This window comes from Sus scrofa, chromosome 6 (assembly GCF_000003025.6).
Source record: "Sus scrofa isolate TJ Tabasco breed Duroc chromosome 6, Sscrofa11.1, whole genome shotgun sequence".
In the NCBI taxonomy this organism is placed as follows: Eukaryota; Metazoa; Chordata; class Mammalia; order Artiodactyla; family Suidae; genus Sus; species Sus scrofa.
In genome coordinates, this window is record NC_010448.4 from 50489773 (window position 1) to 50503978 (window position 14206).

A 14206-nucleotide genomic window follows, 5' to 3' on the forward strand; every position below is an offset into this window, starting at 1 on the left:
TTCACTGGTAGAAAAATCTTTATTTCCATATAAAATATTAAATAAAACAAATAATTAATAATAACAATAATAGCGGCAACAATATTCATCATAACAAGAGCTCTAGCCTGCTGGCCCGCAGCCTTTGTTTGGCTTTTCTCCTCTGCTTCTCACAAGTCTCCTCTGAGATAAGCATTCTGACAGCTGGGTACACGGAGGCTCAGAGAGGGCAGCACACTGGCCTGAGGTCACACAGCAAGTCGGCAGGGCTGGAGCTGAGGGAAGGGCGAAGGGGTCCCCTGGATCCAGCCAGGGCAGTGGGGGTGTGAGGTTCAGGTCCAGAGGAGGGTGCCTCCCCACAGTCTGGCAGTCATAAGCAGGGTGACAAAGAAGCTGAAGTAGGCAGGGTCAGGCCGCGTTGCGCCCCCAGTGCGGGGCCTGACATCCAGGGCTGGCTGGTTACAGCTATTTCCAGTACAGCAGGAGACGTTGAGATGGGTCAGGCTGAAGGCTTCAGCCACGTGGAGGCCTTGGCACCATGAAGGGGTTGCACAGCCTCTGACAGTGTAGCTTGGGTTCCCCAGGCCTGAGGAGAGAGGAGATCCTGTGAGACCTGGGGCTGGGTGACCCGCCACCTTGTGGCCGCTGCCTGGAGAAAGCAGCACTTTGAAGAATGGTCCCGGGACCCTGGGTTCCAGACCCTTCCAGGCGATATGTGAAGCCAACATTATTCTCACAATAATGCTAAAACATCATGCGGCATTTTTTTCCTCTCACAGGGGTTCAACAGGATTTCCCAGAAACCTCAGGGCGTGGGATCTTGCAACAGACTCAATGCAGACGCAGATATGAGGATCAGGCTGTCTTCTGTGAAGCCAGACATTAAAGAAATGCGAAATGCTAGAACAATGCCAGCCTTCTCGTTACATTTTTTTTTTTTTTCGTTTTTGGAAAATGTCTTTTCTTTTCCATAAAACAACTGTGTTATGCTCATCTGTCATGAGTTTCCTAGTTGTTCTTTTATTTTTTATTTATTTTTATTTTCATTTTTGGCCTCCCCATGGCATATGGAAGTTTCCAGGCCAGGGATCAGATCTGAACTGCAGCTGCGACCTATACCACAGCTGTGATAACGCTGGATCCTTAACCCACTGGGCCAGGCCGGGGCAGACCTGTGTCCTGGAGCTGCAGAGATGCTGCTGATCCCATTGTGCTACAGAGGGAACTCCAGTGGTTCTTTTAAAATGAATATATACATCTTTTAAAGTCTCTTAGTTTTCATTTCTAATGCAATAAATATCTACAGGTATAACTGACATAAACAATACATTTTAAGGGCATGAAGGACTTTTGAGACCCCAAAGTTTGAGGACCACTGGAATAGAGGGACCTGCCCAGGATGGCACAGCATGGACTCCCATGAGGTCCACAGGAAGTCCCAGCCCCAAAGTCCATGTTTCTGTGGCTCAAAGATCCAGTTCCTAATGAACAAGTCCTAATTCTTTACTATGCTTTGCACTCTCCTGAGTGAAGCCCCGCCTTTTTCAATAAGAAGATCCATCTCAATTAAATCCAACTTGACAGGAAGTCCCCTCTTGCAGAAGGCCGTTCCCCCCATAAGTATTCTCTCCCAGTCACCTAAGGGCCTCACCGTTAGTGCCTGTGGCTTCCAGACATTGATTCATGGGGCCTCGGCAGCTAATGAGGGCAGTCTCGTTAGCGGAACATCCATGAGTGCTGTTCCCCTCACAGCTGTAACACTGCAAGCCATTTGGAGGCAGCTTTTGAAGATCCAGGACTAGGGAGAAAAGGACACAAACCAAGGAAATTAGCACAGGGAGTTCACAGCATCACCCCCCCAGGACTCCCAACTCTCCACCCGAGATGTCATGGGGCCTCCTTGTGGCCAGGCTCGGAACAGCACCCACTTTGGGAGGGTTCTCCAGGGCCTGTGAGGGAAATCCCAGCTCCCTGCTACCCATGAGCCCCTTCCTGGTCCCTACCTGGCGGGCACTGGGTAAGACAAAACAGTCCCTGCCCTCAGAGAGCTTGCAGTTTGAAGCTACACTGTCCAATGTGGTAGCCACTCGCCACATTCGGTTGAATTGGAGCTGTAGCCACAAGCCTACACCACAGCCACAGAAATGAGGGATCGTTAACCCACTGAGGAAGGCCAGGGATCAAATCTGCATCCTCACAGACACGGTACTGGGTTCTTAATCCACTGAGCCACAACGGGAACTCCCCACACAGAATCCTTCTTTGAGGAGGGGCTTGGTAGGTTCATTTTTCAGAGGGGTTTGCTTGTGAGCAGCAGTCAGCCAGAGTGCACCTCCCTGCCCCAATCCTGGGCCTCACGCCAGGTCCCTTGCCCCTTACCTGGGCCCCCATTGCATTTGGTGGTGTTGCAGCACCGCAGGAAGTGGAAAGTGTGGTTATTGTGGAAGCCGGTGGGGCCGGGGCAGCCAGGAAGTTTGCCGCAGCCTCGGGTGTGGCGCTCATCCCCGGGACTCCCTGTAAAGGGCAGAGGACGAGGTCAGATTGCTGGTGAGGGGCTGAGACTGAATTCGCCAGCTGCCACAGTTGGCCATCCGTCCTCTGCTACCTCCTTCACTATACAGCCCTCATTGTCTTGGAGGCAGCCATCTGTCTAGCCAAAAGATACAACTTCCAGCCTCCGTAGGTATAGTCATGTGGCTAAGTTCTGGCCAGTGGGATCTAAGTAGGAAGGTTTTATGGCACTTCCAGAAAAGAGAACCTTCCCAAAAGGAGGGGTGCCCCCTTTTTGTCCCATCTTTTCCCTCCTCCTCCTTCCTGGAACTTGGGCACAAGGCCTGGAGCTCAGGCAGCCATATTGGACTAAGAGGCAAACTTGAGAATGGAAGCACTATGGAAGGAATGAGAAGGCATCTGGGTTCCTGGTGATTGTGGAACTGCCCTAGTGGCCCTGGACTTCCCCTCACTGGACTTTTTGTGAGTACTTTCTACCCTGCTAAAACCCCTGTTATTTTGGGGATTGTTCAGTACAGCCTTGGGGAGGAGCAAAGCAGGGAGGAGGAGCTGCTGGCAGGTGGGGGCTCACCTTCCAGGCTCCGGTGGGTTACCACATCCAGGCACTGTTCTCCAGGGTTGCGGCACTGCAGGCTCCTGTCCCAGCCCCGCTCACAGCTCAGGTCTGACGAGGCACAGGAAGCACATTCAAGGTAACGACTTCGGGGAAAGAAAGGAGCCCGGCCTGTTTGGGAAGGAGCAGGAGGGTGAGGCTCCATGGGGAGAGTCCTAGAGACCCAGCTCCCTTGAGGACTCACATCAGCATCAATCCTTCTTCATCCCACCCTTCAGCCATCATCAGGTCCTGCACGTGCCACCTCTTGAATCTTTCCAGAATCCATCCCTTCCTTTCCGGCTCCATGACCAGGTTAGACCTCCTTCAAAACCGGCTTCCTCCCTGGCCTCCTGGTTTCCATTCTTGCCCTTCCCACCCCAGTGCATCCCACACAGCCCTGGAAGGAAGTCTCTAATTCTCAAATCTGACCCTGCCTCTCCTCTGTTCAAAACTCCTCCGTGGGTCCCCGGTGCTCTCAGAATAAAATCCACAGAACTCAGAGTGGCATTCAAAGCCCATCAAAGGCTGGGTCCTGGCCACCCTTCCTGCCTCATTTCCCTCCCCCGGCCCCTCAGACTCTTTGCCACACAGGCTGCCCTCAGTCCCCGAGTGCATGTGCTGCCTGACACCCCGCTTTTGCATCTGCTGTTGCCTTTGCCTGGAACACTGTCCCTCGCTGCCTCCTTTCTGTATATCCTTCTCCTTCTGCAAGGGGTCATCCTCTCCAATTTCACCTCCTCCAAGAAGCCCTCTTTGACTTCCCAGGCTGGACTCCCCAGTCCCAGTCCTGCCCACTCTGGTGACAGGTCTGTTTCCCTCGCTGGATTCAGTCCCAAGAGGTAGTAGGGCCAGGGCTGTCTTGGTCACTACTGTGTCCCAATATGACCCAGAACAGGGCCAGAGCCAGAGAAGATATTCAAGAAATATTTGATAAGTGAATGAATGAATGGGAGAACGAACACTTACTTAAAACCCTTCTATTGCTCCCTGCGGTAGCCAACCTCGGAGATGGCCCCCAGTGAACCCTGCTTCCTGGTGTTTGTGCCCCTGTGTGGTCCTTTCCCACAAGGAATAAAGCTGACCTGTGGAACCAACAGGATATTGTGGCAATGATGGTGCATGGCTTCTGGGCTAGTTCATCTAAGACACTGCAACTTCTTCCTGACTCCACTGGATCACTGTCTCTGGGGGAAGCTGGGCCCTGTTGTACAGACACTCAGGCGGCCCCACTATGAGGTCTCCATGATGAGGAGCTGAGTCCTCTGCCACAACCATGGGAGCTTATTATCTCCATAAATGAAGGTACCCTGGGTGCCTTCCGATGACTGCGGCCTACTTTCATTCTTCCCTAAAACCCTGTGAAAGGAGTTCCCATTGTGGTTCAGGGGAAATTAATCTGACTAGTATCCATGAGGATGCAGGTGTGACCCCTGGTCTCGCTCAGTGGGTTAAGGATCTGGTGTTGCCGTGAGCTGTGGTGTAGGTTGCAGACGCAGCTTGGATCTGGTGTTGCTGTGGCTGTGGTGTAGGTCAACAGCTACAGCTCCGATTCAACCCCTAGCCTGGGAATTTCCATATGCTGTGGGTACAGCCCTAAAAAGAAAAAAAAAAAACCCACAAAAACCAAACAAAAACCCTTGAAAGATCCAGAGCCACCTTGCTAAGCCACTCCCAGACTCTTGAATTCAAAAACTTTGTGAAATAATACACGCTTATTTTTGTTTTAAGCTCTGGCCCAATCTCTAATGCAGCAATAGATAATATACTACCCAACTGGGTCAGAGGTCAAAGCCTTACTTGATTGATCTGTGATAACTTTTTTCTCTCACATGCACCTTCCGGTCCAGGCCAAGGGGATGAGTTACTTTTCCCTGGAAACACCAGAGTCCTTCCTCGGTCCAGGTCTTGGCTCACACCATTCCCAAGCCTGGCATGCCCTCTTCTTCCTGACCCCAGATATCTGAGTTGAGTTTGGGCCAGGTCTTAGAGAAATTGGAGGGCTGCCTCAGCCAAGGCTCTCAACTGGCAGGCCAGCAGTTATAATTAGGTGAATCACTTACATCCAAAGCTGAATCTTCCCCACACCCTCGCAAAAGAAAAATAAGGCCAACTACCCATGTCTTCTCATAGGAACTACCATGAAAATAAAAACATGAATTGCCATCATTGCCAAAATAGCACCCGTGGGTCTTCTTCTTCCCATGTCTCTCTTCTAAATGTGGGTGATCCCCAGGCTCTGTCCTAAGCCCTTTTTTTTTTTTTAATCATTTCTCATGATACACACTCTCTCCATGGGATATTATCCATTGACATGGCTTCATCTCCACCCATCTGCTAGGACCTCATAAATCTCTTTCCAGGCAAGATTTCTCTCTGGGCTTCACATCTGTACACCCAAGTGCCTCCTGGAGGTCCCCTGACTATCCATCAAATACCTGAATCTTTACATGCCCCAAACGAGACACCATCTTCTCCAAATTGTTCCATCTCCTGAGTTCCACATCTCTGAGATGGACCTAAGTCCCCTAGGGAGAAATCTGGCAGACTCTGGATACTCCTACAGCCCTGTCCTCTAGTTCTCTAATTCTTTGCTGTTTCTGATCTCCATTAAGCATGTCTATTGAGTTTCAGCCCCTATTCTCTATTTATTGGACTCATTTTAAATCTGGATTCCAGATTTCTGCTAAAAAAGATCCTGCTATTGTCTTGACTATGTTGATCATAGCTATTTAAGGTTCCCAGTCTAATAACTCCAATATCTAAATCATGGTAAGTCTGTTTCTTTCTTTTCTTTCTTTCTTTCTTTTTTTTTTTTTTTTTTTTGTCTTTTTGTGTTTTTCTAGGGCCACACCTGTGGCATATGGAGGTACCCAGGGGAGGGGTGTAATCAGAGCTGTAGTTGCCGGTCTACGCAAGAGCCACAGCAACACGGGATCTGAGCCGCATCTGCAACCTACACCACAGATCACGGCAACGCTGGATTGTTAACCCACTGAGCAAGGGCAGGAATCGAACCCGCAACCTCATGGTTCCTAGTCAGATTTGTTAACCACTGAGCCATGACGGGAACTTCAAGTCTGTTTCAATTGTTGGATTTTTCTCTTGGTTTCTGGTCAATTGGTCTTTTCTATTTCCTTTAGGATACCTTGCAAGTTTTGACCTTGTACCAGATATAGGAGACAATTTTTTTTTTTTCTTTTTATGCCTATACCCATGGCATATGGAAGTTCCTGGGTCAGGAATTGAATCTAAGCCACAGCTGTGGAAATGATAGCTCTTTTAACCCACTGTTCTGGGCCTGGGATTGAAACCACACCTCTGCAAGGAGTGGAGCTGCTGCAGTCAGATTCCTAACCCACTGCACCATGGTGGGAACTCTATGAAGAGAATTCTTTCTTCTTTTTCTTTTCAGGGCTGCACCTGTGGCATGTGGAGGTTCCCATACTAGGGGTCGAATCAGAGCTGCCACTGCTGGCCTACACCACAGCCACACCAACGCCAGATCCGAGCCGCATCTGTGACTTATACCACAGCTCACGGCAATGCGGGATCCTTCCAGGGATCGAACTGTGTCCTCATGGACACTAGTCGGGCTCCTTAGCTGCTAAACCACAATGGGAACTCCCATGAAGATGATTTTTAAAGGCTCTAAATGATCTCATCTTTTGCCAAAGAGGATTAGGTTTTCTTCCTGTTGAAGATTGGATGAAGGCGTTTTTATGGCTGGTCTATTTCAGTGTTGCCCTAACGCCTAGGGTGTGGTCTCAGAGGAAAGCCCAAGACCTCTCTTTCCAACTTGGCAACCTCAGTCCCCCAGCACCATATGTCTGCTGGAATCCCTCTTCAGTTCTGTAGTTTCCCAAATACTATTTTCTGTGAGTTTCTTGGAGCCTCACCCTATGCATGTACAGCTTGCCAATGACTTGAAGGAAATCTGCAGATTTGGGGACTCCCTTTTCTGTGGTTCCATGCATTCCAGGACTTCACTTCTCATTTCCCAGACACTCTGGCAGCCGCAGACTCCAACCTCTGCCTTTTCCGTCTCGCGATGATTTCTTTCTATTTGTGTTCTACTTCCCCTCCAGAACCGTGAATTACAAAGTGCGCTCAAGAAAAAAGCCAGCTTGTCTGTGGAACTCAGCTTCTGTGCTTCCCTTATTTCAAAGGCCGGAGCACCTCAACTTCCTCTCTTCATCTGCTGCTCTTGAGTGACTTCAATAACTTTCTAATTTGTCCAGCTTTCACAGCTGTCATTGGTGGTGGTGGGGGATCTGATACAAGAGTCTGCATCATGACCAGAACTGCAGACCCACCCCCTACATCTAATCCATCACTAAGTCCTGATTATCTACCTGCTAAATATTTCTTAAACCCATCTCCTTCTCTCCATCTGCACAGTGGACATGCTTTTTCTTCTTCTTTTTTTTTCTTTTTGTGTTTTGTCTTTTTAGGGCCATACCTGCAGCATATGGAGGTTCCCAGGCTAGGAGTTGAATTGGAGCTACAGCTGCCGGCCTACGCCACAGCCACGGCAATGCTGGATCCCTAACCCACTGAGCGAGGCCAGGGATTGAAGCCACGTCCTCATGGATACTAGTCGGGTTTGTTAACCACTGGGCCATGGCGGGAACTTCTGGACACTCTTCCCTATCTGGACAGCCTCACACACCTCCAAGTCAGTCTCCCCTCGCCTGTCTTCCGTCTACCATCCTTGCTTCTCTCCAGTCTATCTTCCGCTCTGAGGCCAGAATAACTTGTTAAAAAATACAAGTCTGATCTTGACACTCATTGCTTAAGCCCTTTCATGACCTTCCGTGTCCCCCGGGTGAAGTCTGTATTCCCCGCCGCAGCCTAGAAGGCCCTGGGTAATGGGACCTGACCAGTTTCATCAGTTCCTCTTGCCCCATCTCGTCCTTCCTCCAGCCCTGCTACTTTCACTCACCTCTAGGTCTTTGCATCGGATGCTCCCTCTGTCTGGACCACCTTTTCACTGTGGGTTATTTATTTATTTTTTTTTCTGGCTGCCCCATATGGAGGTTCCCAGGCCAGGGATCAAATCTGAGCCACAGCTGCAACCTATGCCACAGCTGCAGCAATGCCAGATCCTTAACCCACTGCGCCTGAGCTGGGGATCGAACCTGTGCTGCCAGAGAGACAACTCCAGGTCTCTAACCTGCTATGCCACAGCGCGAACTCCTCCACTGTCTTAACAGTCTGACTCCTACTCAGCCCTCAAAATCCAGCTTAGCTGTTGCTTCCTGTAGGAAACCTTCCCTGACCTGCATCAATGTCCCATAGCCTCTACTCTTAGTCATCCTGGCCTTGACCCCTCTGGTCTCTGTTTCCCCATCATTGACCTGACTTCTTTGCTGTCCCAGCTCTGACTAATGTGAGTCACAGCAGTCACTGTCTGGTGATGGGTCTGTCACACATATACAAACACACACTCGATTATGAGCCCCACAGGGGCAGGGCCCACAGCTGTCTTGGTCACTGCTATGGACCAAGTATCATGTAGGTACAGGATGTGGTTTAGCCAACGATTCTAATCAGCATGAGAAGGGTAAAATGGCATCAGAAATGGGGCTGATGGAGTTCCCTAGCGGCCTAGCAGTTAAGGACCTGGCATTGTTACTGCTGTGGCATGGGTTTGATCCTTGGCTTGGGAATTTCTATGTGCTGCGGGTGTGGTCAAAAAATAAATAAATAAAAAATAAATGGGACTGACATAGTTATATCAGTTATTAAATTACTGAATTGACAGCTGTTGCCCAAGCGCCCTGGTGGGCTCCTGACCACTCCCAACCCTTCCTTTATTTTATTTTTATTATTTTTTTGGCCATGCCCACGGCATGTGGAAATTCCTGGGTCAAGGACTGAACCTGCATCACAGTAGCAACCTGAGCTGCTGCAGTGATGACACCAGATCCTGAATCTGCTGAGCCACCAGAAAACTCTCCAATTTCCTCTTGAGAACTATCACGTCTGCAAGATTCACTACAGGGGCATCACCAGGCCCAGTAGGAAGCTTCCAGGGGAGTCTGTCCTGACTTGTCAATGCCTTCTGCCCTGGCAAACAGGTAAATATTTTGTCCTTTTTTTTTTTAGGGCTACACCCGAGGCACATGGAGATTCTCAGGCTAGAGGTCAAATCAGAGCTGTAACTGCCGGCCACAGCCACAGCCACGCCAGATCAGCTTGTGGCAACGCTGGATCCTAACTCACTGAGTAAGGCCAGGGATCAAACCTGTATCCTCACGGATACTAGTTGGGATCTCAATCTGCTGAGCCACAGCAGGAACCCCTATTGTTAAATATTTTGAATATTACTTCTGATTACAAGTATTACTAGGATTCAATTATTAGTGCTTTCTTTCAGCACATCTAACAGGGAGAGGAAGCTAGCATCCTCTCTTTTGTCACTTACTTGAAAATAAACATCTGATTCAGTCCCCGCCAACAGATAAAAGTTTGAGGGCAAGATAAATGACAATCTAACAGAATCAGGAAGGATGAAGAGCAAGAAAATACCCAGCGCATCTGCAGGCGTTCTGCTTGCTGACGTGTCGGTCGCCGTGACCCGCCTGGCCTGGACAATTTCCTTCCTCACCAGGGCCAGAAAGAGGAACGTCTGCCTGAACTCACACCATGGGTCTACCCTTCCCCACCCTTCCTCTCCTGTGAGACCTTGGGAATTTGAGCCTCTCTAAGTCTTTTTCCTTTTTGTTTTTTTGGCCATGCCCCGGCATGCAGAAGTTCCTGGGCCAGGGATCTAATCTGCGCCCCCAAGCCATAGCAGTGACAAAGCTGAATCTTTAACCTGGACCACCAGGGAACGCCTCTAAATCTTTTTCTGAAACTGACCAGAGCCCAAAGCCATGAAACTCAACAAAAAACCTTATGGAGGTAGTTCTTGCTGTGGCTCAGCAGGTTGAGAACCTGACTAGTGTCCATGAGGATGCAGGTTTGATCCCTGGCCTCGCTCAGAAGGTTAAGGATCCAGCCTAAGTTGTGATGTGGCTCAGAGCTAAACATTGCTGTGGCTGTGGTGTAGACCAGCAGCTGCAGCTCTGCTTGGGCCCCTAGCGTGGGAACTTCCATAGGCTGCAGGTACGGCCTTAAAACACAAAAACAAAAACAAACATGAAATTTCTTTGAATTTTCTTCCCCTTTAACTCAAGGATCGTCAATTCTAAGAAACTTTCTGGGCCCACCGTCTGTCTGATCCCCTCCTCTCTGATGTGCCTTAAGAACTTTAAGTCTCTGGTATCTCTAGTCTGCTAAGGGACCAAGACACAAAGCATCTATTGCCCGAACCATCTCCTGTCCCCTGAGAAAAGTTAGATGGCAAAACTGCAGTGAGGAACCTCACCTATCCCTCAAGCGGTGTGTATAGCTTCTAAAGGAAGGTGTTGCATCTTATACAAAACAACGACACACACACAAGACACGTACAGGATGAGAAAGGATTAGGGATGGGGTGTGTGTGCAGTTGGGAGTGGGATTGGGGACAGTCTGATATGAGATGGGGTTGATTGGGGGATGGAGTTGACATGTGTTTGGAGGGAAGATGGGTTTGCATTTGGGAGTGTTGGGAGTAAAACAAAGTTGGGGATGGGATTGAAAGTGAGGCTGGGCTGGGGATGTATTTGGGAGAAGGAAAGGTCTGAGCTGGGGTCAGGCATGGAGTTGGGGTGGAGGTAGGATAGGACTGGGATGGGATCAGGATGGGGATAAGGCTGAGGTGGGGATGCTTTGGGGCTGGGGATGGCAAGCACTGCCCTACTCACCAGGACTGGGCCGGTTGCACAAATTGGAGCCACACACGGCCTCTGTAAGGGTGACGATCTGCAGGTCTGTCCGATAACTCATGGTCCTGTTGGTCTTCTCCGGGTGGGCACAGCCTCTCTCCACCACCTCCAGCTCCTCACCTCCTGCGAGGAAAGTCTCTTTGTCACCCCACGGGCTCTGCTGGGCCTAATCAGCCTCTGGGGTGACCTGGTTATAAGGTCACCCACTCCCAGGGCTGATCCCTGCCCAGGCCTCTCCTCTTGCTCGAATCCAATTCTATCTTCTCTAGAGTTATCTCCCCCCTACCGCGCCCCCGCCCCTCCAGTGTCTCTCTTAGTGACACCACTATCTCTGGGAACTTCTGGATCCATCTACCCCTCCCTCTCAGCTTGGTACGCTTAGCAGGGACATGCCTCTAATAGGAATCTTTTTTTTTTTTTTTTTGTCTTTTTGCCTTTTCTTGGGCTGCTCCTGCAGCATATGGAGGTTCCCAGGCTAGGGTCTAATCGGAGCTGCAGCCGTTGGCCTACGCCAGAGCCACAGCAACAGGGGATCTGAGCCGCATCTGTGACCTACACCACAGCTCATGGCAATGTGGGATCCTTAACCCACTGAGCAAGGCCAGGGATTGAACTCGCAAGCTCATGGTTCCTAGTCGGATTCGTTAACCACTAAGCCACGATGGGAACTCCCTAGTGGGAATCTTTAAAGGAAGATGCTTCGAGCTTACCAAAAAGTATAAGAGAATGATATAATAAATACTGTGCATTCATCACTGAACTTTATAAAATATGAGCATTTTGCCATATATGTTTTCAGATATTTTTTGAAAAAAGACACCAAATTTAAAAGATAGGTAGCTCCCGTTGTGGCTCAGCCAATTAAGAACCGGACTAGTGGAGTTGCTGTTGTGGCTCAGCAGAAATGAATCTGACTAGTATCCATGAGGTTGCAGGTCTGATCCCTGGCCTTGCTCAGTGAGTTAAGGACCCAGCATTGCCATGAGCTGTGGTGTGTAGGTTGCAGATTCAGCTCAGATCTTGCCTTGCTGTGGCTGTGGTGTAAGCTGGCAGTGGCAGCTCTGATTTGACCCCTTAGCCTGGGAACCTCCATATGCCGCGGGTGCGGCCCTTAAAAAACCAAAAAAAAAAAAAAAAAGATAGTTAGTTAGTAATTCCCCCTGTGGTGCAATGGGATCGGCGGCCTTTTGGGAACACTGGACACAGGTTCGATCCCTGGCCCCTGGCACACTGGGTTAAGAATCCAATGTTGTGGCAGCTTCAGCTTAGGTCACAACTGCAGCTTGGATCTGATCCCTGGCCTGGGAACTCCATACTCCACATGTCAGGTAAATCCTGCTGCTTACCACCACCCTCCCAATCCCATTCCCCTTATGCCCATCCAGAGGCAACCTCTGGTGCAACTCTCACACTCTCTAAGTGTAACAATATATACTATCATTTATTTGCAGATTGAGGAATTTCTGGATCAATATTTTGCAAATTGATTCATTTATTTTTGGCTGGGCCCACAGCGTGTTAAGTTCCTTCCTGGGCCAGGGATCAACCCAGAGTCACAGCAGTGACAATACACAACTCTTAACTGCTAGGCCACCAAGAGAATCTCTATTTTTTTAAATTTTTGTATACTATTTATTCAAAAGGTATCAGACTTTGCAATACACTTTTTTTCCTCTCAATCTTAAGTTTCTTTTTCTTTTCTTTTTTTTTTTTTTTTTTGTTGTTGTTGTTATTGCTGTTGCTATTTCTTGGGCTGCTCCCGCGGCATATGGAGGTTCCCAGGCTAGGGGTCAAATCGGAGCTGTAGCCACCGGCCTATGCCAGAGCCACAGCAACGTGGGATCCGAGCCGCGTCTGCAAACTACACCATAGCTCACGGCACCGCTGGATCGTTAACCCACTAAGCAAGGGCAGGGACCGAACCTGCAACCTCATGGTTCCTAGTCGGATTCGTTAACCACTGCGCCATGACGGGAACTCCTCAATCTTAAGTTTCTTATTTAGACACAGTCTGGTGCGCCACAGACTTGAGATGTATCCATGTTAATACTTGGAACCTTAGTTCCTTCCTTTAAGCTGCGGTGGGTTATAATATGTGACTATGCCATGTTTCTCCTCTGCTGACCACTGACTTCAGGTTCTTTCCTGTTTTTCATATCACAAACATACTGTTAAGAACTTTTTTTTTTTTTTTTTTTTTGGTCTTTTTAGGGCCACACCGCCGGCATGTAGAAGTTCGCAGACTAGGGGTCAAATCAGAGCTGTAGCTGCCGGCCTACACCACAGTCACAGCAAATCCGGATCTGAGCTTCCTCTCTGACCTACACCACAGCTCAAGGAAAGGCCAGATCCTTAACCCACTGGGCGAGGCCAGGGATCAAACCACACCTCATGGATCCTAGTTGGGTTCGTTTCTGCTGGGCCTCGATGGGAACTTCCCTTGTCAGATTTTTAAATGCTTGTCAACCTGGTGGGTCTTGAGTCTCATTGTCTTTTTGGTGCGCATTTCCCTGATTTTTTGCTAGATAAGGTTTTTCAGTCACTCGCATTCGCATTCCCTGCCTGGAGGTGGTGGTGGGGGCACTGGGGGAGCTCACCTTCCCTGGTGTGCAGGATCGTGGTCCTGCAGAAGTCCTGGCCAGGGGCACATTCTTCCACTTTGCAATTCCCGGTCCTCTTGCAGAGCATGCATTGCAGGCCCCAGGAGGCTGGGGCAGAGGGAAGGAGAGTGTTATTTCTCAGCACCAGGATCCCCCTCTCGCCTCCTTAAGCCCTAACACCTGGGACCAAGTCTCCAGGCCTCGTGCCCGCCCCGGGGTTCCAGCCAGCTGTACTTCGAGCCTATCTTTAGGCCAACGTCCTAACCCCGCGCTCTACCCTGAAGACCTTTCCCCGACTACAGGTCCTTCCAAGGCCCTGCTCTCGCTCATTTCCCCTTTAATTCTGTCGGCGCCGGGCCCATCCTGAAAGTCTGATACCCCAATGTCTCTGCGCGTGTGGACGTTCTAGCCCAGCTCCCTTTTAGGTCCTTTCCTCCACCCCGCCCGCCTTCGGTCTGTTTGGCCTCGAGAGCTCTTCTAGGGGTGTTTACCCTCACCGACACCAGCGGATTTTTACTTTCTTTCTTTTTTTTTTTTTTTTTTTTGTCATTTTTTTGCTATTTCTTGGGCCGCTCCTGCGGCACATGGAGGTTCCCCGGCTAGGGGGTCGAATCGGAGCTGTAGCTGCCAGCCTACGCCAGAGCCACAGCAACGCGGGATCCGAGCCGCGTCTGCGACCTACACCACAGCTCACGGCAACGCCGGAACCT

General features: G+C 49.8%; 1 protein-coding gene across 1 annotated transcript in view; it reads right to left on the reverse strand.

The window, feature by feature from the left end:
• PLAUR (plasminogen activator, urokinase receptor) overlaps nucleotides 1–14206 on the reverse strand; it is a 15681-nt gene continuing 1475 nt past the window's right edge. Inside the window, exons 2-7 of the mRNA XM_003127198.5 lie at nucleotides 13494–13604; nucleotides 10876–11019; nucleotides 3062–3214; nucleotides 2359–2493; nucleotides 1631–1777; nucleotides 1–565 (exon numbers count right to left, since the gene is read on the reverse strand). Coding sequence (XP_003127246.2) covers nucleotides 312–565; nucleotides 1631–1777; nucleotides 2359–2493; nucleotides 3062–3214; nucleotides 10876–11019; nucleotides 13494–13604 — 944 coding nt within the window. The 3' untranslated portion in view covers nucleotides 1–311. The remainder of the gene's footprint in view (nucleotides 566–1630; nucleotides 1778–2358; nucleotides 2494–3061; nucleotides 3215–10875; nucleotides 11020–13493; nucleotides 13605–14206) is intronic.